The sequence below is a fragment of the Leptonotus elevatus genome, chromosome 17 (genome assembly GCF_054856555.1).
Source record: "Leptonotus elevatus isolate MCC_2025b chromosome 17, RoL_Lele_1.0, whole genome shotgun sequence".
NCBI lineage: Eukaryota > Metazoa > Chordata > Actinopteri > Syngnathiformes > Syngnathidae > Leptonotus > Leptonotus elevatus.
Genome location: NC_141255.1, coordinates 3,429,851 through 3,454,031, shown reverse-complemented (window position 1 = coordinate 3,454,031; position 24,181 = coordinate 3,429,851). Strand labels below are relative to the sequence as shown.

At 42.8% G+C, this 24,181-nt stretch overlaps 1 protein-coding gene across 2 annotated transcripts; it reads left to right on the top strand.

Annotated features, from left to right (window-relative positions):
• The first annotated feature begins 18 nt into the window (after nt 1–18).
• ptn (pleiotrophin) lies at nt 19–24,179 on the top strand. 2 transcript variants are annotated; one of them, XM_086058273.1, is made up of 5 exons: nt 19–179; nt 12,819–12,916; nt 13,089–13,262; nt 15,672–15,833; nt 23,774–24,179. In XM_086058273.1, the coding sequence occupies exons 2-5, from the start codon at nt 12,820–12,822 to the stop codon at nt 23,827–23,829; spliced, it is 489 nt and encodes a 162-aa protein (XP_085914399.1). In that variant the 5' UTR covers nt 19–179; nt 12,819; the 3' UTR covers nt 23,830–24,179. The 2 variants fall into 2 exon arrangements, with proteins under 2 accessions (XP_085914399.1, XP_085914398.1); XM_086058272.1 differs by lacking the exon at nt 19–179 and adding an exon at nt 12,325–12,426.
• Nucleotides 24,180–24,181: the final 2 nt, after the last annotated feature.

Here is a 24,181-nt window from a genome sequence, read left to right as displayed (position 1 = left end):
CGCACACACACACCCCCACACCCCCACACACACGCTATGCTCAGCCCACAAAGAGAAGGAAGGCGTAGTGGCGAGGCAGGCAGGGCAAAACGGGACAGAGGATTCCGATGAAAAGAGCCTAGAGGACTGAACACTTTTCTCCCGACAGTGCCGACACAACGAGCAGACCTCGGGATCAAGTAAGTGCGTCTTTGTTTTGAAAAGGCGGGATGCGCTTACTTCCGGGGAAGTCGGGGCCTCTCTAAAGTATTGGTTGAAGTTTGCGATGAAACTTTGGGAAATTTTCCCAACATTTGATGAAGTTATTTTGCCATGTGGGAATGATGGCGCACATTAAAAAGTGGAATGTTGCGACACTTTTTTGGAGGCACTGTTATGCGTGAAAGGTACAGACAAAAATGGGCATACAATGTTGATCTGACGGTATCTTTTTTTGGAGGTAGTGTCAGAGCCAGGTAATAGGTGGGATTTCACCATATAGGGAAAAACCGGAAGAGAGGTTGAAGTTTAACACCTGACACTAGCCCCTTTTACACTGCTGGTCAAAGCGGACTTTTTCCAGTTTCGGTGTTCTGAAGGAAAGTAAATGTAATGAATGCAATCTGGCCGTATTCCCAAGGTGGGACATTGTCTGTGAGGAAGCTTATAAGGAAAGACCATTACTGTATGAAGTTGTCTGGTTTTTTTTCTCTGTGTAAAACTCATCTGAAGATGTTTGTAATTCTGTCCTCGAGTTTGAAAAGCGACATGTGGGTATATATTCCGATGAGCATCATGTGCGCTATTTGACAGGGCCCACTTTTGTCCCAGGACGCCGCCATTTGGGTCAGGCCTGAGCGGAATGACAAACCTTACCGGGTGTATTCTATCGCCGCCGTCCAGCTGCCGTTGCCATGGTGTCCCTCGGCAAACACTCTCCCGTCTTATATGCATTCCTGCCACAGACAAAAGCACCCCCCACACCCCCCGCGCCCCTCACCCCCTTCCCATCCCTTTCAAAATGAGGTGTCAACACACGGCGGTGGTCGGAACGAAAGAGGCGGATGAGCTGAAGAAGTTTTCCGAGGAAGTTCCAAACACAATGCAGATCGGGGAGCAGAGGGGCAAACACATAAACAAGTCTCGGACCCCTTTCCTCACTTTGCCTTTAAGGAGACCTTTGGGAATGTCAGTGCTCCAAGACCATGTGACGCTGCCTATGGAGCACAAAGGGGCTTCATCTTCCTCCTTCTGTGTCTTTGAGGAGCGCTTCTCCACAGAGGAGCAATAAGGCCACTCCGGGGGTGTCCCTGTGAAGGCGGGGGTGATGTGAAAAGGGTCCATAAGAGTGGGAAGGAGGGGGGGTGTTGTGAGGATGCTCACAGTGAGTGGTGCATTCACTGACCCCCTCCACCTCAACGACCATTCACATGAGCAGAATGAACCTCCATGGGGAGCAAGGGGGCCTCTGAGGAAGAGCGCCGAATAGAAAGCAGGAGAATGAGGCCGGAATGGATGGAGGGGTGGGGGGTCTGCTGGTGAGCTCCCCCCCCCCCCCAAATGTGCAAATACGTTCCACTGTCCTGACCATCCTGAAGAAGATGCTTGTCTTCATACCACATTCCGTGTTAGTAGCTTGTGAGGATATAGACATTTTCGTAGCAGCGTAGACCGAAACAACTTTGGGTTAGAGTTCTTATGAAAGACTCGAACATTAAGGTCGCACTTCACACAACTGTTCCAATTTTCCGCCAGTCCCTATTGACAAAGATGGCGTCTCAAACAATGGTTATTCAAAGACGCTTTATGCAAAACAGATGGAAATAGTAAGAAGGGAGCGGTAAGTTTAAGAACCAGCGTCAACGGTGGCAGAACTGCGGGACGATCCTCGTCAGGAGACCCGCGGACACAGTTGGGGACGGCAATGAAGGACTCTGGAAGTCCTCCGTCGAGACCATCATTCCCACGGAAGCAGGCGTCCGATTGCTGGGCCCAAGGAGCCGCACGGACATCCGTGGCAGCGCCGCAACCGAGGAGCCAGTGCTGGAGGTGAAAGGTCATCATGACAGAATGGATGGGAGGAAGTTGCGTAGGATCCACCGGAGCTATCACTAGCGAGCTCATGAAAGGTGGCAGAGGTTCCAGCCACAGATGATTTACGGCACCAAGACCGGTGTACACCGTCCAGTTCTACGGCGATGGATCCTGTAATAGTAAACCCATTTCAACTGAAAAGATTTTCGAAAAAAGCAGTCCGGCATTGTCTACGCTTTGTATGTTGTCAGGTTACGCTTCTGTGGTTTCTTTGATGACGTCCACTGACCGCTTTGTCCGGAGTGTAAATAAAAGTTGGGCAACTTTCACAAAGGTTCTGACTGAGCGTCTATTAGCAACAAGCCGCCATTCTGGCTCCAAAGCTGCACATAAAGACCACCGAAATCAATGCAATCTCATTTCCTGTCGGAGAAATTGTGGCCACCAGTGGATCCAGAGCCATTATTAGTGATATTGTAATCATTCCCGTTGAGGGAATGCCCGGCGTAAACACCGCTTTGGTCACTCGACGAGACGTCCCATTGATCCGAAGCGTCGCCACGGAACACCATTGCCACTTAGCGCCTCCATTTTCCGATCCGTTAGCTAATTGCGATGCTAATGGCGGGGAGGCACAGAATTCCGTCAAGTTTGCCGATTGGCTTTTCGCTCTACTGCTTTCCTGTCATTCCTTTGCCTGGGGGTTGTGTAACCCTTGTTTGGATCTCGACAGGTTTTTACCCGAGCCCTGAGGGTGCGCCGTTGATATATGAGAAGATAGCATCAAACATGGATGCGGGGGGGGGGGGGGGGCATGGATGTGCTTGCAGATTCCATACGTTCATGAAGTATTCCGGCGTTTCTAGTGTGAAAGGAGGGAACGGCAACATGAGTCACAAGCATTAGTATTCCGTCCACAGTCTTTATTGCAAGACAGCCGGTCTTTGCAAACAAACAACAGAGGGGAGAAAGGCGGGTTTAGTTTTCTCTTTCCGAATCCACATTTCGTCGAGCCGCAAACAGTCGTGGACCGAGCCTTGACCTACCTGTCTGGAATCTGCTGGCGATTTACAGATGTTAACTGGGTTAGCAACTCAAGGACAGCTTCGATGAGCAGTGTGAAAAGGGACTAGAGCAGTAGTGGGCAAACTCGGTCCTCGAGGGCCGGAATCCTGCAGGTTTTGGATGTTTCCCTGCTCCAGCACAGCAGATTCAAATCAACAAGATCGTTATCAGGCTTATGCGGAGCTTGCTGATGAGCTGATCATATGTCAGCTGTGTTGGAGAAGGGAAACATCCAAAACCTGCGGGGCTCCGGCCCTCGAGGACCGAGTGTGCCCACCCCTGGACTAGAGTCTTGGATCAGTCTCTTTGTACACCAATTCTGCATTGGTACCTTTCACACAGAACAGCAACTCTGATACTACCTTTTGATGCCAGAAATACCACCGCGTCACTTTCGTACTCTCGTTCCATTTCTGTACCTTTCAAACAAAGCAGTGACATTGAAAAAACTGGAAAAATGTGGCTTTAGTGGGCAGTCGATTGTCTCTCCTGTAATGTTGCTAACTTCAAATGCCTGTGTGTGCGTTTTCCGCTACTCCCTTTCACACAGCGCCCGTCGCACTTCTTTTACCTCAGTGAGTCCGCTGTGTCTATCTCCTTGTTTGAAATGTCGAGGCACTCGTAGTGAAGGATGTGCTTTTGCTCCGGCGCTCCATCCTTGACGGATCAGGGATGTCCAATCCCCCCCCCCCCCGCCTCCCCCTCCCACTCATTCCGGGTAAATGGCCGCCGCCGGTTTCGGGGAAATAAGACTGTCACGGCGCTCCCCGAACGGAGTGGATTGAGACTGTTGCGCGTCTGCGAGCTGGCTTTGATACATGGAAGGTCGCGGCGGCGATACTGGCGTTGCGGGCCGGCGACAAACAAGGGCCGTCGGAGGCGGGGTTTCCTGCGAGTGTGTTGTTCTTCGTCACATTTTTGCAGAGTATTAAAGTGGACGTGTAATTATGTGCTCATACGCAGAAAGAACAACACGGACAAACCTCCAGCTCTTGCATCTCAATAGACAAAAGTAGAAGGTTGTTGGGGACATAAGGAGTAAATAAAAGACGAGAATAACGATACAAAATTAGGTGGACATGTCTGCCATAATACAATACAAAAAAGTCTCAAGTGTTAGAGTAGACAATATTAAGTATTGTACTCTTTACGTGTTCAATTAACTGAATGGTGAGATCCTGGTGAAGAAGTCCCTTTGCAAAGGTATCAAAAGCTTTTGATGACAACAATTGAACTCTCTCAAACAGTATCTGTTCAGATTGTGTGTCTCTCTACTCCGGCACATCATTATTTATTGAAAAGTGGGTGAATACGAAAAGTTTCCTCCCATCAGCCTACAGTACATTTGTTTACACTTAGTGAATACAAGAAAATCCCCCCTTCTGTTCCCATGGGTATAAATCAGATTAGAGAAAAACAATAATCAGCCTGTGCCTCCCCTCTTCCGACAGAGACCGGTACCAGACTCCCTTCCTGATAGCAAATGTAAAAACCCGTTGCCCTTCTTCTGAGAGTGAGACAGATAATACAATTCTATTCATTGAGCCATACTGCTATAACTAAATCCAAAACGGCTAAAATATAAATTGAAACTGAAAAACAATGTTAATAACTCATCACAAGCTACCCACGTTTGGTATTGAACAGCTAGAATTTGCCATTTTGGGTCAATTGCAGTGCTCAAAAGTTTGAAAAAGTTTGCCCCCAACACCAGTTCAACACGAAACTGGTTGGACATTTTTATCATAGCGGGAGAAATTACTTAAGGACCCATGTCTGGGTCTGGTATTGCACAGCTAGTCAGCCATTTTGGCCAAATTCCAGCGCTTGAAAGTTTGGAAAAATTTGCCCCTAACACCAATTTGACTGATCAACACCAAACTCTGTGGACATGTCCATCATAGCTGGACAAATGAAATCGTCTCAAGGACCCATGTTTGAACAGTTAGTAAGCAATTTTGGTTACATTTTGGATAAATCCCTGGGCTTGAAAGATAGAAAGATGGAGCCCATGACATTAATTTAATCCATAATTGGGTTCGATATGTCTGTTTTAACAGGATGCACAAAAAAGTCTCAGGGACCCATTTTTTTTTTAAAATTAAACAGGAAGCTGAACATTTTTGGCTTGAAGTAGCCATTTTGGGGCCCAGGTTACAGGGCTTGTACTTTGACGAACTTCAAATCCATCAAATTCAGCCACGTCAAAGTTTGAGGATCATTCCATAGATTTGCCATAAACTCCTTTACTTCGACCATCTCGGGCAATAACTCTCCGCTGCCACCGGAGGCCAGTGTGGCGATGATAAGGTCATCTTCGCAATATGTGACGGCTTAGCCGGGAAAAAAAGAAAAAAATCCATTTGAGCGCGCGCGTGCACGGGGGTCAGGGAGGAGGCGCGAACATCACTCGCTCGACTCGAAAAGAGAATAAGTGCAGCCGAATCAATGGGCATCGAACAAAAAAAAGAGCCGCACACACATACCGAGTATGCCCCCTGGCAGGTAAATAGCGAGACCATCAGCTGCTTTTGTTTGAGACCAAAAGATGGGGGGGGGAAAAAGACGCTCAATACTGCCATGAAAGGCTGCTGATGGCCAGCACCATTACGATGGATCATGAGGGTCCTCTGCTGACAGCGACACCACCGGGGGACCGCTGTGGCCAGCAAAACAAAGCCACACATTATGGGTAGAGAAAAAAAAGACATCAGTGCTATTGTGGTGTCTATACAATATTAATCATCCCATCACAATACATTTCTAGGGGTCATACTTGGCATATGGAGGCATATTTGGAGGTATATGTAACAACCAGAGGTGGGGGAGGGGGGAGCAAGTCGTTGTTTTGCAAGTCTCAAGTCTTTGCCCTCAAGTCCTACACTTTTGAGTTTCAAGTCCTTTCGAGTCATTTTAACAACATCGTAGATGATATTGTTTGGGGTGACCGTCAAAGTAGGAGCCAGGGACCCCAGAGGGGGGTTGCCGTGTTTGCAATGTGTCACCAGTGAGTTTACGGTCTCATCAAATCTCAGCATTCCCACGCAATTTCTGCAGAAATGGCACTTTGTCTCGTTTCATGTATTCATTTTATTAATTGTCTCTCTATTCAAGTCTAATAATCCACGTTACCGTTCATCCACACATGCAATTATGCTGTACTGGCCTTTTCCACACGAGACCTTCTTCTGATTTTTGATGGTTTGAAATTGGTTTATAGCCCTACCTGTTTCTATATTGTACAATTGACAGTTTTCAGTGGTACTAGCCATGACACCCCCCCCCCCCCCCCCCCGCATTCCAGAGTGGGAAAACAAGTGTTAATATATAAACTATAAATACTCACCTCGTGACGTTGCTTGTTACAGCCCTTAATCTCTCGCAAGCTGCCGGTTCTCGCGGTTATTTACGTTTAACTTGACCTTGACGCTCCCGAGTGCTGTGCGAAGTGTTGGATACATCCTTGAATCAAAACCGTCTGCAAGCTTTTTTTTTTATTTCCATTACAGCTTCCTGTTATGCATTACTTTGTGTTGACGGCCCTGGCGTGTATTAAAATTAATTGGGCCCATTTGAGTGGCGTGCTGCATCTGCTGCTGCTGGTGTATAGATTTTTTTCCCGTCTTCTTTTGTATGACGTGCGAGATGGTGGCGTGGGTTGCACATTCAGCCACGCTGCCTGTCAGGTTTGGCATCCGTGGGGGAAATATTGCCAGTGTGGGCGTGCGGATGTAGTCGCCGTCTGAGGAATGGCGGTGGAATCCAGAGAAGCCAGTGATGCTAACCACGCCATCAAGTGGAAAGAGTTTGATATCATTAAGCAATATCACACAACAGAGAGTGATGTTTGTGTACTTTTGGGCCTCATTACGGCTGTGATTGAGTCATACGCATGATTTGTTTATTTATTTAATCAGTTCACTCCCGACACTCACTCACTACAGACGCCTGTCGATGGCGGCTTTGCATCACTTTGGATTTGGGATCAGCACCTCTTTTGAGTAGATGAGGTGAATTTCGGCTTGCAATGAAAACAGAAGAGGCCCCAGAATTGAACCCTGTGGAACACCATACATCCTGTTTTATACTCATGTCGCACATATTTTTCCAAACCCCTTCTTTTGTTGATCAACGTAGTATGAAGGGATTACAACATTTAAACCATGAAAACTGCCACAATTCGAGTACTGAGCGCAGCAAATTCCCTGCAGCACAAATAGGCCACGCGATGTAGCGTGACCTGCAGCCAATGATGGCCAAGTTTGCCGTATCAACAGTAATCATTTGAGTCGGGTGTGTGTCTTGATCTTTTTTATTTTTTTATTGCATCAGTCACATTTCTCTGCTTAGCTCGTAGGCCAAAATACCCGTTGATGTTGTATCGACTGACATTAGAACGGCCCGTTGTGTAATATAATGCTGCATATTTTTCTTTTATTTACTTTATCTTATCTACCAAGTGACCCGGAGAGGCCGCAGGTGGGGCCTTTCTGTCATCCCAAGAGTATCCCATGTGGACTTTAACTAACCCTTCAAAGCCCCCTTTCAAGCTGCCTCAGGCACTTTTAGATTGTTTTAACCTTTAAAAAGAAGAGACGCAGTGAGAAGACTTCATTAACTCATTGAATCGCAGCCATTTTCATTGGAGCAACCCCCTTCAATACCAGCCGTTTTACTGGATTTTGACTGATCTCGCAAGGCCCACAAAATATTGTGTTCTATTGCTATAGAAACATGGAACATACCAAAAGAAAGATTAGATAGAAGTGTATTTCTATCTTTTTCCGTTCTTTAGTTAGGAGCGTTGGAATATAGGCAAGTTTTGTCGAAATTCCGATTCCTGAGAAAAAAAAACGTAAAAAAATGAGCTTTTTGTAAAACAAACATTTCAAGCACAACTTCGACTTTAACACTACTATTTTTTCTTTTGCGACAGCTCAAACATCTAAATAATGTTTTAGTGCAATAAAACAACGTTCCAAAACGTGCTTTTGATAACAACATAACAATTAACTGGTCTAACTGCAGCTCTGCCGCAACATCCAGTTGTCCAGGGGTCAACGTGACCGGCAAAACGAGCCGTTAACTCCGCGGATCATCGTTGTTATTATTTCTTTTTCTTTTTTTTTTTAAAGCCAAAAAGCAATCCTGCTGTTTTGTTTTGCTGATCGCTTATTTTCCGCTGTTCTTCGCTGCTCTACAACACGCTCGTCGTGACAGACGACACACGTCCCAATCTACACTTCCTGTTTCTCTTCTTCTACAACAAGATCCTTACGTGATACTGGCTGATCTGCTACTTGCTGCCACCTGCTGGTCGTTTCTTTAAAAAAAACATTGCAGTCAAGCTTAATCTTACACTACACGTACACTCTTGTATAAAAAAAAGAAAGAAGCTTATGACGTATTGATATACGTTATATGTATTGAGAGAGTTAAAAAGGCAGAGAAAAGTTCAGGACAAAAAGTGAACCGGCGTCTATTTCCGTTTTTTCTTGTAGAATGTGAAGTTTATCCTGGGTTGTTAATGGAAGTTATGAAAAGTGTATGTACATGTGCACTTGTGGAGTATTTTTCTCAAAATCAAATCTTGTCCTGGAAGCCATTTTCAGAAAGGTAATGTTGAAAGGAGACAGTCACAATTGCTCAGTAAGCTGCAGTTATAGTACTCGCTCTTCGCATAGGATAAAAAGCACATTGCGTAGTAGCTATACATAATATCAGTGCACTTTATTTTCTATCATTTCCACCAGAGTCGCCTCCTGTTGTATTCCCCATTCCTATTCCGCTATCAGATATCCCCTCGCTCTTTTCACATTGTCCGTTAAGTTGTTTGTGCCGGAATTTCTAGAGTGGCGTCTGCTCACGGATCATAAAAGAAAAAAAGAAAGAAAAAAAGGCTTCAAAATAAATCCTGTTCAATATGCGGGCAGATGAGATGTTCTCACTCTCTCTGGGCGACTTTGTCCAAGGACGCCAGCCAGTTTATTGTCTGGGATCAAACGAGGAGACGGGCGGGAGGCATCGCAGCCGCATTTGCATTCCGCCATTCGGGGTTCATCATGATGGGCTTGGATTAGGGCCAAGTATACTCCAAACAAAAAGGAAACAAGTGGAGCACCTGTAAGACTGGACGAAGTCCCCCGGGAGCACACAAATGTGCTTAATAAGGATTTTAAGGGAAAATGAACTCTGGTAATAATCAAAACATTCCATGTATTGAAATCAATAATTTAATTATAAAATCCAGCAATGTAGACCAGACATATTAATATTTATTTGGTATAAAAAAGGGCAATTTCTTACAATTTCAGTGCAGTGTTAATAAAATTTAATCAAATGTAATTGAATTTTATTTTTGTACATTTTTATTCAATGTTATCAGATTGTTTGTCTTTTTGTTCTTTAAAAAAATATATATCTCCATTATATTTTTCTGATTATAAAATTTAGTAATGTAGGCCAGGCAGATTAATATCATTTTTTTTACATTTCAATTGGTATTAATAAAACTTAATGAAATATAATTGTTTTAATTTATTTTTGTAAATTTTTATTCAATTTATCAGATTGTTTAATTGTATTATATATATTTTTTAAATCCTATCAATTAAATTTTTCTGATAAATTAATATTTATTTAGTATAAAATTGTCATTATTGACATTTAAATTGAGGTCAATTTTATGTAATTTACCTTTAAATATATTTTTCACAACATTTTATTTTTATCTTTTGACCCTATTTGAAAAAACAACAACTAGATAGATATGCTACAAATTATGCATACTAAAAGTAATTTGTAAAATTTCCATTATCCATTTAATTTAAATTTCCCTTTATTCCATGTTTTAAAATCTTTTTATCTCTCTATTTTTATTTTATGTAAATAAAATCAACAAAGTTTGTTAGGACAATCAATATTCATTTCATTTTTTTAAATGTAATTTCTTCTTATTTAATTAATAAAAATAAAATCACTTTCTTGTGCTATAGGATGAGAAACTGTCCAAACTTAATTTATTTACTATTTAAAAAGTACATTTGGATGAATGGTTATCAAACAGTACTTCATCAGTCAACATCTTCTTCCTCTCGTGTTTGCACACGCTCAGTGAGGGTCCATCGATCTGCGGTCCGAATATTGACTCCACCTCCCCCATTTATCTGCCTCCCCCCCTTCCCATTGTGTAGGAGGGCCCAGCTGTGTGTTGCACATCAATAAGCCAAATGGGCGATTTGATAGCTGCGCGTCCCAGCGGCGCCACTAATCCACCGCGCGACTCCCCAGAGTGGATTCAATGCCATTGATCACACGTCAGCGTGTCGACTAAACGAGTTGGCTGAAGACGCCCTCTGATTGGTTGGTTGGAATGTCGACGTGCGTTTGTTACTTTCATTTTTGCGGAGACTCGACTGCATTGTGGATATAAAAAGTCTACACACCCCTTTTCAAATGCTCGTTTTTTGGTGACGGATTTTTTTTTTGATTTTTTTTTAATAGAAAGCCTACTAGAACATCCAAACTTTATTTTTCATTTTTATTTTTTTAGCAATTTGTTAAAGCAATATTTTTTTAACATTTTTTTAAAGCATTTTTTAAGCAATACTTTAAGAGCATTTTCAGCATTTTTTTAAGCAATACTTTTTCTTTCTTTTTTTAATTAATTTTTTTAGCTTTTTTCTTTTTTTTCTAGAGGCACATGAAATGGCGTCTGGTGTTTGCTGACTTCCCAATGCCCAAAACTCGTCTTTCAGTTGAGATGTTATCACCTCAACAATACTTTCTTGACATCAATTACTACTTTCCTATTAGCCAGGGCTTTTGCGCCATTTTAGACAAAAACGGTCTAAAATTGTATACAAAATGGATGCATGGATGATAGTAGTACTAGTATATACAGATTAATTATAATTTGATATGTACTGTACATGTGGCTAGAAAGCAAAGTGTAGGGAGTCTCTGTCACAGGTGCAAGTGAGGGAATGAGGCAAACAATCATTGCCAGCAACCTCTCAAAATATACTCTGAAATCTTCCGTTTGTTTCCTGTCTTTGTGGCAATCCGCTTCTTCCTTGACAATCGCACCATGTTTTTGTGGTTTAAAAACAACAACAACAAAAACAGTACGTTGAGCCTCAAAACCCAACATGGGTTTTTTCCATTGCGGCATGCCTGTAAAGTTCCTCCTTCTTGAGTAAAGTTCTGCATTTGTGCCTCTTTAAATTACGGCAGGATGAAATCTCGTTAATATGGCTCCCGAAACTTGCGAGTTCCCAGAGGACAAAGGCATGACAAACACTTAATGGAAGTCATCCGAATGCCGCCATCCAAAGCTCCAGACACCGTCTTATCTTCAAAACCAATAGGACCTCTTTATAGTGGCAAGATGAGGATTTTTTTTGTGTGTGATCCTTTTATTGCTTTTTGCTTCAATGCAAAGTCATGGCGGCCGCCGGGATGAGTTTCATGTGTTTTGCAACAAGCGTCAAATCAATAGCGCGCGCGCGCGGGCGCCTTCAGCCCTCCATGACAGCCGCGCGACTCATTACGGCCTTCAAGCGTCATTTTGAAACACATGATTTCAATTTCACATTCAAAGTGTGTTCAAAGTTAAACGCAAGTTCAGCACGAGCTTATGATTCATTTCAAGTGACACGCGGATGTTATTCTCCCTGCCGGATTTTTTTTATTTTTATTTTTCATTTTTATCGGTGCAGGATGCTTACAAAAGAAAGAGACAAACAAAAATCATGTGTCAAAGCACCCGTGATCAACATGTCAACTTTTTTTGCCCGGGCATGAGAGCTACTGGAAGCTGGCTGTGCCATTCACCCGGTCACGCATTATAGCCAAGGCTCAAAATCAGGACTGTGCCGACCAAAACGGGACGTCTGGTCACGCCGCAGTCACAGCAACACTTGTTCATGATGGTAACGTGCTGTGTGTGAGAAGGCCAACTTCAAAATAAACCTTACTAGCCGCTGTAGGTGGCGGTATACACCATAGAGATGTGAGCCAACAGTCATTTAAAAGAAGAAGAAAAAGGAAGGACTGCGCCATGCGATGACGTCGTATGAGTTTTCTTTTGTAATTCTTGGTAAACCGTAGCGTTTCTTTGTTGTTTTACATCTAAAATAGCAATCATTTTCGCTTACATTGCTTTGGGACTACAAACGTACGTGTGACGTAATATCCGGTCAAAACGTGCGACGTATATCCGGTCTATCCAGCGGTTATTTGCCAAACCAGTTCCCATAGCCCTTTCCCCCTCCCGAATTTCTCATTTATTTTCGCATTTCTTGAAAATTCGAATAAAAATGGGTAGATGGAAGCCCAACTGCCTTGGTATGCTGTTATTTTGAAGTTGTTGCCGACAGCGTGTCACGGCGTCGTGACGACTCTTTAATGCTAATGTAGCGAGCGGCGCTAGTGTAGCACTGCTAATGCTAATACGGCTAGCGCCGCTCAGCTAAGTTCAAGTGCTGTTTGATTACTTTTGAGAGGCGTAAATGACTGTGCATGATTTGATGTTGACAGCCTGACACACCTGTCTTGCTGAACATTTGATAACAAAGCAGACTTACTGTACGAGGGAACTAGTGCTGCTAAGCTCAGTTTAAATTTAAGTTTAGGAGGATATGACAGCAACATTTGAAAATGGAGCCTGTAACAAAATTGACTTTTCTGTTGGTTTACATTTGCCCTTCAGAGCTACTTTTGTGTGTGGTTGTTGTCAGGATGCACGGGCAGAAGCAGTGGAGCGTGCGAGCTGCCGTCATGGCCCTGCTGGTGCTCACCGCCATGGCAGCCGAAGGAGGCAAATTGGACAAACAAGGTGCCATATTCAAACAGCTGCTGTCTTTGTTGATCATAAAAATAAATAAAAAAATCGATCAATATTTGTTTTGCAGTTAGCCAACTCGATAATGAAATCGTTTTTTATGTAATCGCTCGATTGTGCTGGTTGAGCAGAAGTGAAGATGAAAGTATTTGTGCGCCCCCCGCAGGCAAGAAGGAGCGCAAGTCGGACTGCGGCGAGTGGCAGTGGAGCGTCTGCGTGGCCAACGAGGGCGACTGCGGCCTTGGCACCCGCGAGGGCACGCGCACCGGCACCGACTGCAAGCAGACCATCAAAACGCAGCGCTGCAAGATCCCCTGCAACTGGAAGAAGAAGTTCGGAGGTGAACCCTTGCTCTGTATTCAATAGAAAAATGTCAATGAGAAAGATGCGTTCCGACATCAAGTTAGCACAATTCTCCAAGCAAAAGTTCCACTTTTTCTGTTCAGTTTTCCGTCTGGGTTCACGCTTCGCACCAGTGACCCCATACCCGCCCCCAACCACCCTCCCTCCCTCCCCAGGCTGCTGCTGTCAAGCTGTCCTCCAGTTCGACTGCGAGTCGCTCACATTTGAAAACACTTGTTCTTCCCCGCCAACAAGTCCAGACAGGCGACTGTTTCTTCTGTCCCCAAGCAATTTAAAAGTCTCTCTTTGTCCCAAAGTCAGTGACCGTATCTTTCTCAAAGGGATCAGGACACTTTTAGGGAATTTTCTCAGACGAGACACGTCTGCCAATGATACCATTCACACGTTACATTTAGTCCAATTACGATACAATATGATACAGCCCAATAACAATCTGATAATATACGATGGGACATGATACAGTGTGACTCGCTCCAATTACAATGATATATGATTCACTCCACTGACAATGTGATATAATGCAATATGATACAATGCCATACAACATGATCCGATTTATGCCGATTACGATACAATGTGAAACGATATACGCCGATTACGAGAAGATGCCACACGATGGGATACGATTTACTCCGATTATCATACGATGCCTTATGATGTGATACGATTTACGTCGATTGAGATACGATACCATATGGAGTGATCCAATTTACGCCAATTATGATACAATGCCATGCAATGTGACACGATTTACGCCAATTATGATACAATGTACGCCGATTACGATACAATGCCACACGGTGTGATACGATTTACTCCTGTTATGATACGATGTGATACAATTTACTCCAATTACCATACGATGCCTTATAATGTGATACGATTCATGCCGATTACGATACAATGCCATGTAATGTGATACGATTTATGCCAATTACGATAAGATGTGATACAATATACGTCGATTACGATATGATTCCATACGTGTGATACGACTTGCTCCGATTACGATCCAATGTCATACGATGTGAAACAATTTACTCAGATTACGATACAATACCATATGATAGGAAATGATTTACGGCAATTACAATACGATGCCACACAATGTCATTCTATTTATTCCGATTACAATACGATGCAATTTACGCCACTTATTAGATAATCACTTTGCTTCCGTTCACTTTGGTTACGATGATAAATTTTTCACTCTGATTACGTTGCCTTGCGATCTGATCCACTTTAATTACAGTATGTCATTATATCACCAAGTCCAATTATGATACAATGCAACGTAATACAATACCATGATCTATGATAGGAAATAATTCACGACAATTATGATACAATTCGTTTCATGGCAATTACAGGAAAATATGATATGACTTTAATTATATTGCGACATAATACAGTCCAGTTAGGATACGATTCACTCCAATTATGATACGATTCACTCCTATAACTATATGGTACAATTTACTCAAATTATGATACAACACGATTCTGATGCGGCAAAATTCAGGTCAAATGCAAAGTCCAATTACAATACAATACGATTCGACTTCAATTATGATCCACTCACGATTCACTTTGATTATGCCTGCCCTGATCCGATTTGGTGAGTATAATGCATCAACGCCAATCGTTTTTCACCCCCATCAATAGTCGCTAAATGAGGAAACCTAAATATTAGGATTAGCTGTTAGCATGATGTCATTTTCTTTTCATTGTCACTAATCTTATGTCCGGTGAGTGCCTGGGCCGCGTTAAGGCAGGCCAGGGGCTTCCTGCCAAATTCCCAGGATGCTTCGCCCAGACACTAAAGGCTTCTTTTTTTTTTTTCTTTTTTTTTTTTTAAGTGCTCAGAATGTCCCCATGGGCTCCTTACAACAATCACCCAATACCTCCCCCGACCACCATCACCACCCCCGCCCCCTCCCTTGATGAGCACCCTGGGAATCCGGCGGCGATGACAAGAGGGTCTTTCATTAACTGTCGCTTTCCCCTCCTCCTCCCCCCGCATCCCTCCGCTTTACAAAATGACGGCGAGAGAGATATGAGCACGTGCAAAAGACGATGTACAGCAACCATTTCCCGGGGCAAATTGCATGCGTCGCAGGGGTGAATGGAAGGTGTCTTCCGTCTTATATCACGGCCAAGCACATATGTGCAAGTTATTTCAGCTGACAAGATTGTATCTGGACCTTATTTCCAGCAACCGGGACGCTTCCGATTGGGCTCATCTGTTAGCGGGTGCCATCATGTTGGCCCGCCCGCCCGCCCGCCGCCGCCGCCATCTGTTCCAGTTAGCAGACATCTATAAGCGACGGTGAAGAAAAAGGCATCTGGCGGCAATAAGCGACTGAGATGTTGATTTCTTTGTCAGGGGAGTGCAAGTACGACTTCCAGGCGTGGGGGGAGTGCGACCTGAGCACGGGCAAGAAGAACAGGACGGGCGTGCTCAAGAGGGCGCTCATGGACGCCACCTGCGCCCCCACGGTCACGGCCAGTAAGCCCTGCGGGAAGATTCCCAAGGCCAAGCTGCAAGGTGAGCGCTTCATACATATAACAAGTGGCCCCGCCTTCATCTCAAGCGGGAATGTTCCACTCAGGTTCAACAACGTGACACCAAAGTCACATTTCTACTCAAAGTTTTCAGAACATTTTGTTCTCCGTATTTTTTGTTGTTGCAAAATTTGACCATCCGCTAAAATGACAATGCAATGTGATTGACCTCAATTTTGGTGCAATACAACGAACGCATTAAGTTATTTTAGAATTGAATTCACTCCAATTTCGATGTGGTATGCTACGATACAAACACGATACATTGCAATACAATATGATATTTCATTTCATTTAATTATTATTTTTTTAACAGGCCCTAATTGTATCGCATCATATCAAATTACTTTTCCGACTTAATCGAGTGATGTTAGCTATTTTAAAATAATTAAAAATCAACAAAAAAACAGCAATTTTTGGCCCATTTTAAAACGGATAATCTCGGCCAATTAATTGGTCAGGCCCTTATTGTTTCGCATCGTATCAATTTACTTTTTTAAACTTTTTTTTTTTTAATACATTAACACATTACAAAATAAGAACGCTTAATAATAGGGGTGGGATTCGATTCAAATTTTTGGGTCTGTGATTCGATTCAGAATCTTTTTTTTGATTAAGAACGATTTTTGATTCAAAATGATTTGATTGACATTGAATTTTGCTTCAATCTATAGACGTGCAAGGAATTGTAATAATCTACTTCAATCTGACTCGCTAATGCTACTTAGCGCGCTACTCGCGGCACTTTTATCACTCAAATAAACGGCTCCACGCTGAAAAAAACAAACTTTTATTGGAATAACTTGATCGTGACTTTTTCCTTCTGCTCTCTAATGTGGCTACAACTTAATAATGTATTAGACCGCGTGGAACCACACTGCCCCTCAGTGGCCAAACCGGGTACAACATGAACAGCGCTCCCAACAAAGGTACACACACACAGACAAAGGCAAGAGAGTATAAAATAATTTTAATAAAATTTATTTTGGGACATTTTAAAATAGATTCTGAATCGTACTAAATTAGAATCGAGATCCTTATGAAAATAGATTTTTTTTTTGGGGCACACCCCTCCCTACTTAATAACATTAAAACATTCAACATTGGTAAAAGTCAGTCAATATTTTGCTCTTTTGTGTAGTTGAAGGAATACAAAAGCACAAAGTAATGTGGAACAGTCAAATGTTCTCTGCCTTTATTGTTGAAAGACCAAAAATAAGTTATTTTATTCATTTGGTATATTTTGATCTAAAGCTGTCAGCCATTAAGATGCTCAACTAATAGCCTGCCTGCCACAAGACATCGGGTCCACAGAGACTGTTTACATTTTTAAGAGGAGGTTCAAGATACACCTTTTAAGTTTGTTTTTTCACTCATTTGCTCCCAAAAATGTATAAAAATGTTAATTTTAAATATTACCATGCTCCCAAAAACATATTTATATGATTTTAGTTTTTTTGTTGTTAGGGATATAATGCAGCCTCTGACTACAAAAACGTTAAAAGTATAGAGTATAAGAGATCAACCAGGGCCATGTTGCAAAAAGCTCTTTCCCACACTGTTTTAAACAGATTTGTGAATAATGATGAAATGTAGCTATATTCTAATGCTAATTGCTGCAAAACAGAAACAGACTTTAATCTTTCTTTTGGCAGGTTCCGTGTTTTTATAGCAATAGAACATTCTATTCTGTGGGCCTTGCAAAAAACGGTCAAAATCCAGTAAAACAGCCGGGAGCGAAGGCGGTTGCTCCAGTGAAAATGGCTGCGAGTGAATGAGTTAAGAAAGAAGTGAACAGTCCCCCCGAGTTCTTGGGTTAAAGTCCCCGCTGCGGAAAAGTGCAGCAAGGTGCAGTTTTTTGGTCCAATGTGGAGGCTCCTGTAGAAGCACCATCGAATATTTGCAACTTGCCTTTCAAGAAAGAGGCTTGCACAATGAACCGCACCATGACAGTGTTTTGGGAGTATGCTGACAAGCCACCCCCACCCACCCGACCCCCCCGCTCTTTTTGCCACTTCACTTTCTGCACTTGAGATTCCGACATGAACTCCACAGTTGGCGACTGCCTGACTCGGCGTGCCGTTTTTTATTACAGCAATTAGGCTGTTTTTCAAATAGACTTGATAAGACTGTACCCTTAAATAAATAAAGGTGTCAGTGTTGGCCTCAGTGAAGTAGGGGAAGTAGGGGATAGCGGAGCAGGCGTCCCCCCCCCCCCCTACCCCCTATGCAAGTCCTGCTTGGAAGTCGGCGTATGAATTATGGATGGACACGTCAGCGCCTCGCACAGACACAGTAAGGCTGTCTATAGCGCTGTCTGCTAAAAGAAGCCAACCTCACAGACGCCAGCCAAACACTGGTTCCGGGTTCTGCATGCTGATGAGGCGGCCTCCGCGGGATAGCACACCAATTATCGCACCATTCACTCCAATTATAATAACATTCACTGCAATAGGATCGACTCCAAATCTGCTGCGGTTTCAGTACAATTCACTTCAATTACAATGTGACCCGATTCACTTGGATTACAATAAATTTAATTAAAAAAAATAATAATAATAAATAAATAAAAAAATATATATATATATATATAATTATAAAATTAAATAAAAAAATTAAATATACAAAATATATAAAATAAATAAAAACTATTAATAAAAAATAATACAATTAAATAAAAACACTAGGAACGATACATGAATGAATATAATTAAATTAATTTCATTCATTAAACTCGATATTTAAATTAAGGTAGGTATTTCATAATCCAGTTCAAATATGATTGACATCCACTATATCAGGGGTCTGCAACCTGTTGCTCTGGAGCCAAATGCGACCCTTTAGTCCCTCTCCCGTGGCTCTGTGTGGATCTCTAAAAAATTTGTAGATTTTTTTTTTTCCTATTTATTTTTAGATAAAATTCAAATTAATTAATGATTTAAATAAAAAATGAATAATTAAATATTAAAAAGATTGTTCAAATGTTTTACTTGTCAGAAAGAGAGAGACGAAAGGCAGATAAAAACGTTTTAAAAATGTCCAAGTGATCATAAAATGTCCAAAAAGGAAGAGGAAAAGCAGAAAATTACCATAAAATGAATGTTTGAGTGTTTAACCCAGCAACATCTGGTTTGCTTTTCACAGTAAACAATTTAACATTATGATTATTTCAAATTCTGTTCCAGTCCACTACTGTGCGACAATAGCAATCACGAAAGAAGCATTGTAGGATTTTTCTCGCCAGGGAATGTGAAGCTTGTTTTCATGTTGCCACTCTTTCTTTCTTTCTTCTCCACGGCGACATTGAATGTTCTTTAATTGATGTATCCTTGTGATTGCGCCTTCAGAATCTCCCGCCGCCATTAACGGCGTAGGCCCGCCTCGCTCTCGCCTCATACTTAAGCGCGGGCTTGAGGCTCTGATCAATGGCGTTAAAGTCGAGGTGAGGAGGTTAACTCACTATTCAAACGTAATCACACGCTGTTAGCTTCTAACTCCCACCTCCCGCCGCAGGAATAAAAACCTGACGGCAGAATGTCAAACAGCGCGTGGAATATTTGACCGCGAGGCGGCAAGCCAACCAGGAGTGAGTCAACGGCCTTTTGTTAGCTCTGCAAACCAGGACGTAATTGACCCGCAAACACGGCGCGGCGGCCGCAGCCAGTTTGCCGGCAAACGCTCACAAACGGGCCGCCTTATCGCACCCGGCAGATGACACCGCACGCACCAGCTTTGCGTAACCCGGGCGGCGAACCGGGTGAACGTTCGCATTAGTGCGTGGCGAGCTCGAGCGAGGACACCGGAGGTCTGAAGATGCCGTCCCGAGAGGGGAACATCTGCTTGACAATTCCAGAGTAGTCACATCTACAAAATGCAGTGCCATCCGCGTCATATGCAGATTGTGTTGTATAACTTGCATTTTATCATCTACGCTAGTGGTTCTTTATTACTGTAATTCCTCTCGTGCAAAAAAATTAAGTGGTCAAACGAATATGTGGTTATATACATATGGTGTTCTACAGGGTTCAATTCTGGGGCCCCTGCTGTTTTCATTGTATCTGCTGCCCCCGGGTTCCATCTTAAGATAACAGCGGTGGTTGCTTTAAAGTGCTCTATAAATATAGAATTGAGTTGAGTGATGAGAATCAGCGTACGAAGGCGTCTTAGGGCCTTGTATAAATATCGATTTTTTTTTTTTAGAGGGAGGGTAATATTCCGAGAAAAAAACTCGTACCTTTGCGACATTTTAAGTGGCAAATTTGCGAGAGAGAAAACGTTGTCAAACCAGGATCTTACGTGAGGATTTGTTTGTGGTTAATGGAACACTCTTTATAAAATGAAAAGGCGGGATGGAGACGGTTTCTTCTTAACCTCGTCATACACGGGTCAGCGAGAGCGACAACACTTCCTGACCCCCTATCAGCTGACTAAAACGAACCAATCAGAAGCTAGCATACTTCAGGTAAATGTAAGTGAATGACTAAGAGCAGCAGATTCGACACATCACCTTCGTTACTTGTACAAAATAAATACCAAAATGTATGAATGTGTAAATTAAAAAAAAAAAAAAAAAAAAAATATATATATATATATATATATATATATACACACAGTGCTGCTCAAAAGTTTGTGAAACCTGCAGGCTTTGTCAGATTTTTCTGTATAAAATAACCTAATTAAATGTTTTGTCATACCCAAGTAGATGTTTATTTCCCCTCACTGCATACTCACAATGCGGTATGATCTTCAGAAGCGGGTTCATTATATTTGCTTAATTAGGATTTGATATTTTCGTTTGTGACTAAATTGAATTTGTAAATCCTTCCATGTTTATTTCGGATAAGGCATCAAAAATACCTCTGACTCAATGCGGGTAGCAGAAAAAGGAGAACAGCCCTCCCTTTTGTGGACTTTGTCATTAACTTTATTGTCATGTTGATTTGTTAAATTAGAGGCAACGGCGTCCTCTTGTCGCAGTGCATATCGTTTGCCGTAATGCGGCGCGAACAGCAGGCAGCGGCGGCGCCGTTCGCGGCGCTCCCGCATCCAATTCAATTCCCTTTAATGACCGCTCAGCTAAGCCGGAGGAATTCGATTAGCTCAAATGTGATTGGGGCAACATAACAAGCTGGAAGGACACAGAAACACACTTGAGGCACACTAGTGGGAAGTGGGGGCTGTTTTACTTTCTGACACTTGTATTAACATCTTATGTTAATACGAGAATTTTCATGCACACTCTTAAGATGGAAGTGCACTGGAAGCATATTCCTGGTCGAGGTTTTCCTTTGCTGTGCAACACGAGGGGGCTTATTATGGGGCAAAAGTACACAGGAGCCGGTGTGATTTGAGCGCAAATGGTCTGTCTGCTATTTCATTTTGTGTGACAAACAACATTTGCAGTAATGGCCGCCCATCCATCTCCCAACTCTGCTTATTACAAACACTGAAAGCATTGTTTATTAGAGCCTGGCTTGCTTTCACTGTTTCAATCTGCATTTTTCCCCTGCACTCGGAGGGGAAGCAAATTTGATATTCCCGAGGGGACGAATGTGCCCGAGTCATCTTTTTTTCGCTGCCTGTAGGAAAATCCGAAACATTGCATTCATTTGCTCATTTTTGCATCCACTTTGTTTGGTGACACAAAAACTACAGGAATTTGAGTTTCAGACTCTTAACTTTGCCAACGTGCAATGACGGAAACTCAAACTCCCCATCATTTTGGGTTGGCCATCTGCCTAGTGTACAGTATGTCGTTCAAATTTGGTAACATTATCTAAAGATCTCTTGGAGTAGTCAGCCTTTGAGGCAACCATGTAAAAGACCATTGTGACCCAAAAATAAAAAAGCAACATGGCAAACTTCTTGTGCCTTTTTGAACATTGCTGCATATTACTTTTTGGTGGGTCTACTTATGATAGACGCGCCTACCAAGTTTCAAGGTGCTAAGTGAAATCAACTCTAGGGAAAGAAAAATCCAAGGTGCAAAGCTTTCTGGAACCAATGCTTATAAAAGGCAGTTTCCAAGAAAAATGGCGGGCCTCCTGTGTGTTTTCAGGCACTGCTTCTTTTGAGATTTTTTTTGGGCGGGTCTACTTATGATAGACGTGTCCACCAAGTTTCAAGTTGTTAAGTGAAGCAAGCTTTGGGGGCTGAATTTTCAAAGAAAATCCAAGGGGTTAATTCTCCATGGAAATGACCCCTAAAATGGCTGCTGTAAAGTAATATGGTGGACTTCCTGCATCTTTATGGGCACTACTTCTTGAGACTATTTTGTGGGTCTACTTATGATAGATGTGTCCAACAAGTTTCAAGTTGTTAAGTGAAACTGGCTTCTGGGGCTGAAGAAAATCCAAGGGGTTTAATTCTCCATGGAGATGACCCCTAAAATGGCTGCTTCAAAGCAATATGGTGGGCTTTTTGCATTTTTATGGGCATTGCTTCTTGAGACTTTTTTTGTGGGTCTACTTATGATAGACATGTCTACCAAGTTGAATTAAAGTGAAACAGGCTTCGGGAGCTGAATTTCCAAAGGAGATCCAAGGAGGGGGTAAATCCCTAAAATGGCTGCTTCAAGGCAAAATGGCAGACAGGAAAACAAAAAGCGTTACTGCAGAACTGTGTACCCAAATTGTTGGTATCCGCCGAAAAAGATGAGCTTGATCTGCAATCCATGGATGCTCTTGGACTGCGACCATAATCTTTTGCGGTCCCGTCCTCGCTCCTGTTCTGGAATTGCAAACACGGCATCTCAGTGGAGGTTAAACATTTCTGTTTTTGTTTGCTTTTTTCCCCCCCGCCTAAGCCCTCTGATCCGTCTGCCGGAGGCCGACTGTATCTCTTCCATCCCTTGTGCACCCTCCGTCCCATCCCAATCCCGTGGTAACCCCTCTGCTTCTCGGGTGTGTGTGTGTGGGGGTGGGGGGGGGGGGGGGGGGGCTTGCTTATCTCCCAACTGGCAGACACGGAAAATCACATCTCAGCCTGAGATTGCTGCTCCCTGCCGCACTCCTGCTGCCGTCACCCTGCCTTGTATGTGTGTGTGTGTTTGTGACAGCCAATTTCTGCCCGCCCTCATTAGAATTGATGCTCATGTAGCTGTCACTCAAAAACCCTTTGAACGTATACATTTTGAGACCCGCTTTGAAGCAGATATTTTCGGCTCAATTCCTCAAAAATGTCGTCCTTCTCCAGATTTGGTCTGATAGCTACAAAATTGGAACCACGTGTACGAGACAGATGAATGACTCTACATGGCCAAGGGTTTGACGATCCGCCATTGCGTGTGAGTGGAGCGTGGCGGAAAAGTGTGACTTGCTATAATACAGAAAATTCTCAGGTCAGAGCTGATTGAAAAGTTGGGAAAATTCAGCCCTCAAAGTTGGTTTTACTTAGCAACATGAAACTTGGTGGGAATGTCTATCAGAAAAGTCTCCATTTTGGTTTAAGTGGCCATTTTAGGGTTCTTTTACAGGAATCCTTGCTACTTACATTTTTCAAAAGAAATTCATTCCCCATAGGCACTTACACAAAGCAAGATGAAATTTGGTGGGCATGTTTAATCACAAGGAGACCCACCAAAAAAATCTCAAGGTGCCCTGCCTGGAAAGACATAGAAAGTCTGCCATTTTGTGTTCAAGCAGCCATTTTAGGGTAAATTGGCTCTGTTGTGCCAATCGTGTATATATATATATATATAAAAAATAATAATAATCTGCACCCCCCCACCCCAAGCCAGTTACACTTAGCAACATGAAACTTGGTGGGTATGTCCAGCACGAGTAGACCCACAAAAATGTCCCAAGAAGCCATGCCCGAAAAGGCACAGGAAGAAGTCAACCATTTTGTTTGAAAGCCTAGCATGGGCTCATAATTGAATGATTCTCAAAAAGTTCTCGTTTTCCTTCTCTTGGTGTCCTCTAGATGCCAAGAAGCAGAAGAAAGAAGGCAAGAAGCGAGAGCGCGGCCAAATGGACTGATGATGACGATGGCGACGACGATGATGAAGAAGAAGACGCAGTGGATGAAGATGAAGAGGAGGGGCGGAATCGACGGTCCCGTAGCCTGTAGCGGGATTACAGCCTGTGCAAATAAGACCCATAGTGTTTATAATTAGTGTTATCTAGAAACAAAGACGTTAGATTTAATCACTTAATCAACACCAATCACTGGAATATTTTATCCTTCCTTTTGCTGCTTTTTATTTGTCGTTACCTCAATGTACCCCATTTTTTTTTTATCCTATTAATCCTCATTCGTGTTAACATCCCTCCCATCCCAAAGTCTCCTTCTTTCGTTTTCCTAGAATGCAAATAAAAGAATAAAAGTTGT

Bases quoted from the DNA above. Each gene is read 5' to 3' on its own strand.
- ptn (XM_086058272.1), top strand. From the start codon at position 12,407: ATGGAAGCCCAACTGCCTTG. The intron at 12,427-12,818 runs GTATGCTGTTAT...GGTTGTTGTCAG, and splicing joins ATGGAAGCCCAACTGCCTTG to GATGCACGGGCAGAAGCAGT. The intron at 15,834-23,773 runs GTGAGCGCTTCA...GGTGTCCTCTAG, and splicing joins TCCCAAGGCCAAGCTGCAAG to ATGCCAAGAAGCAGAAGAAA.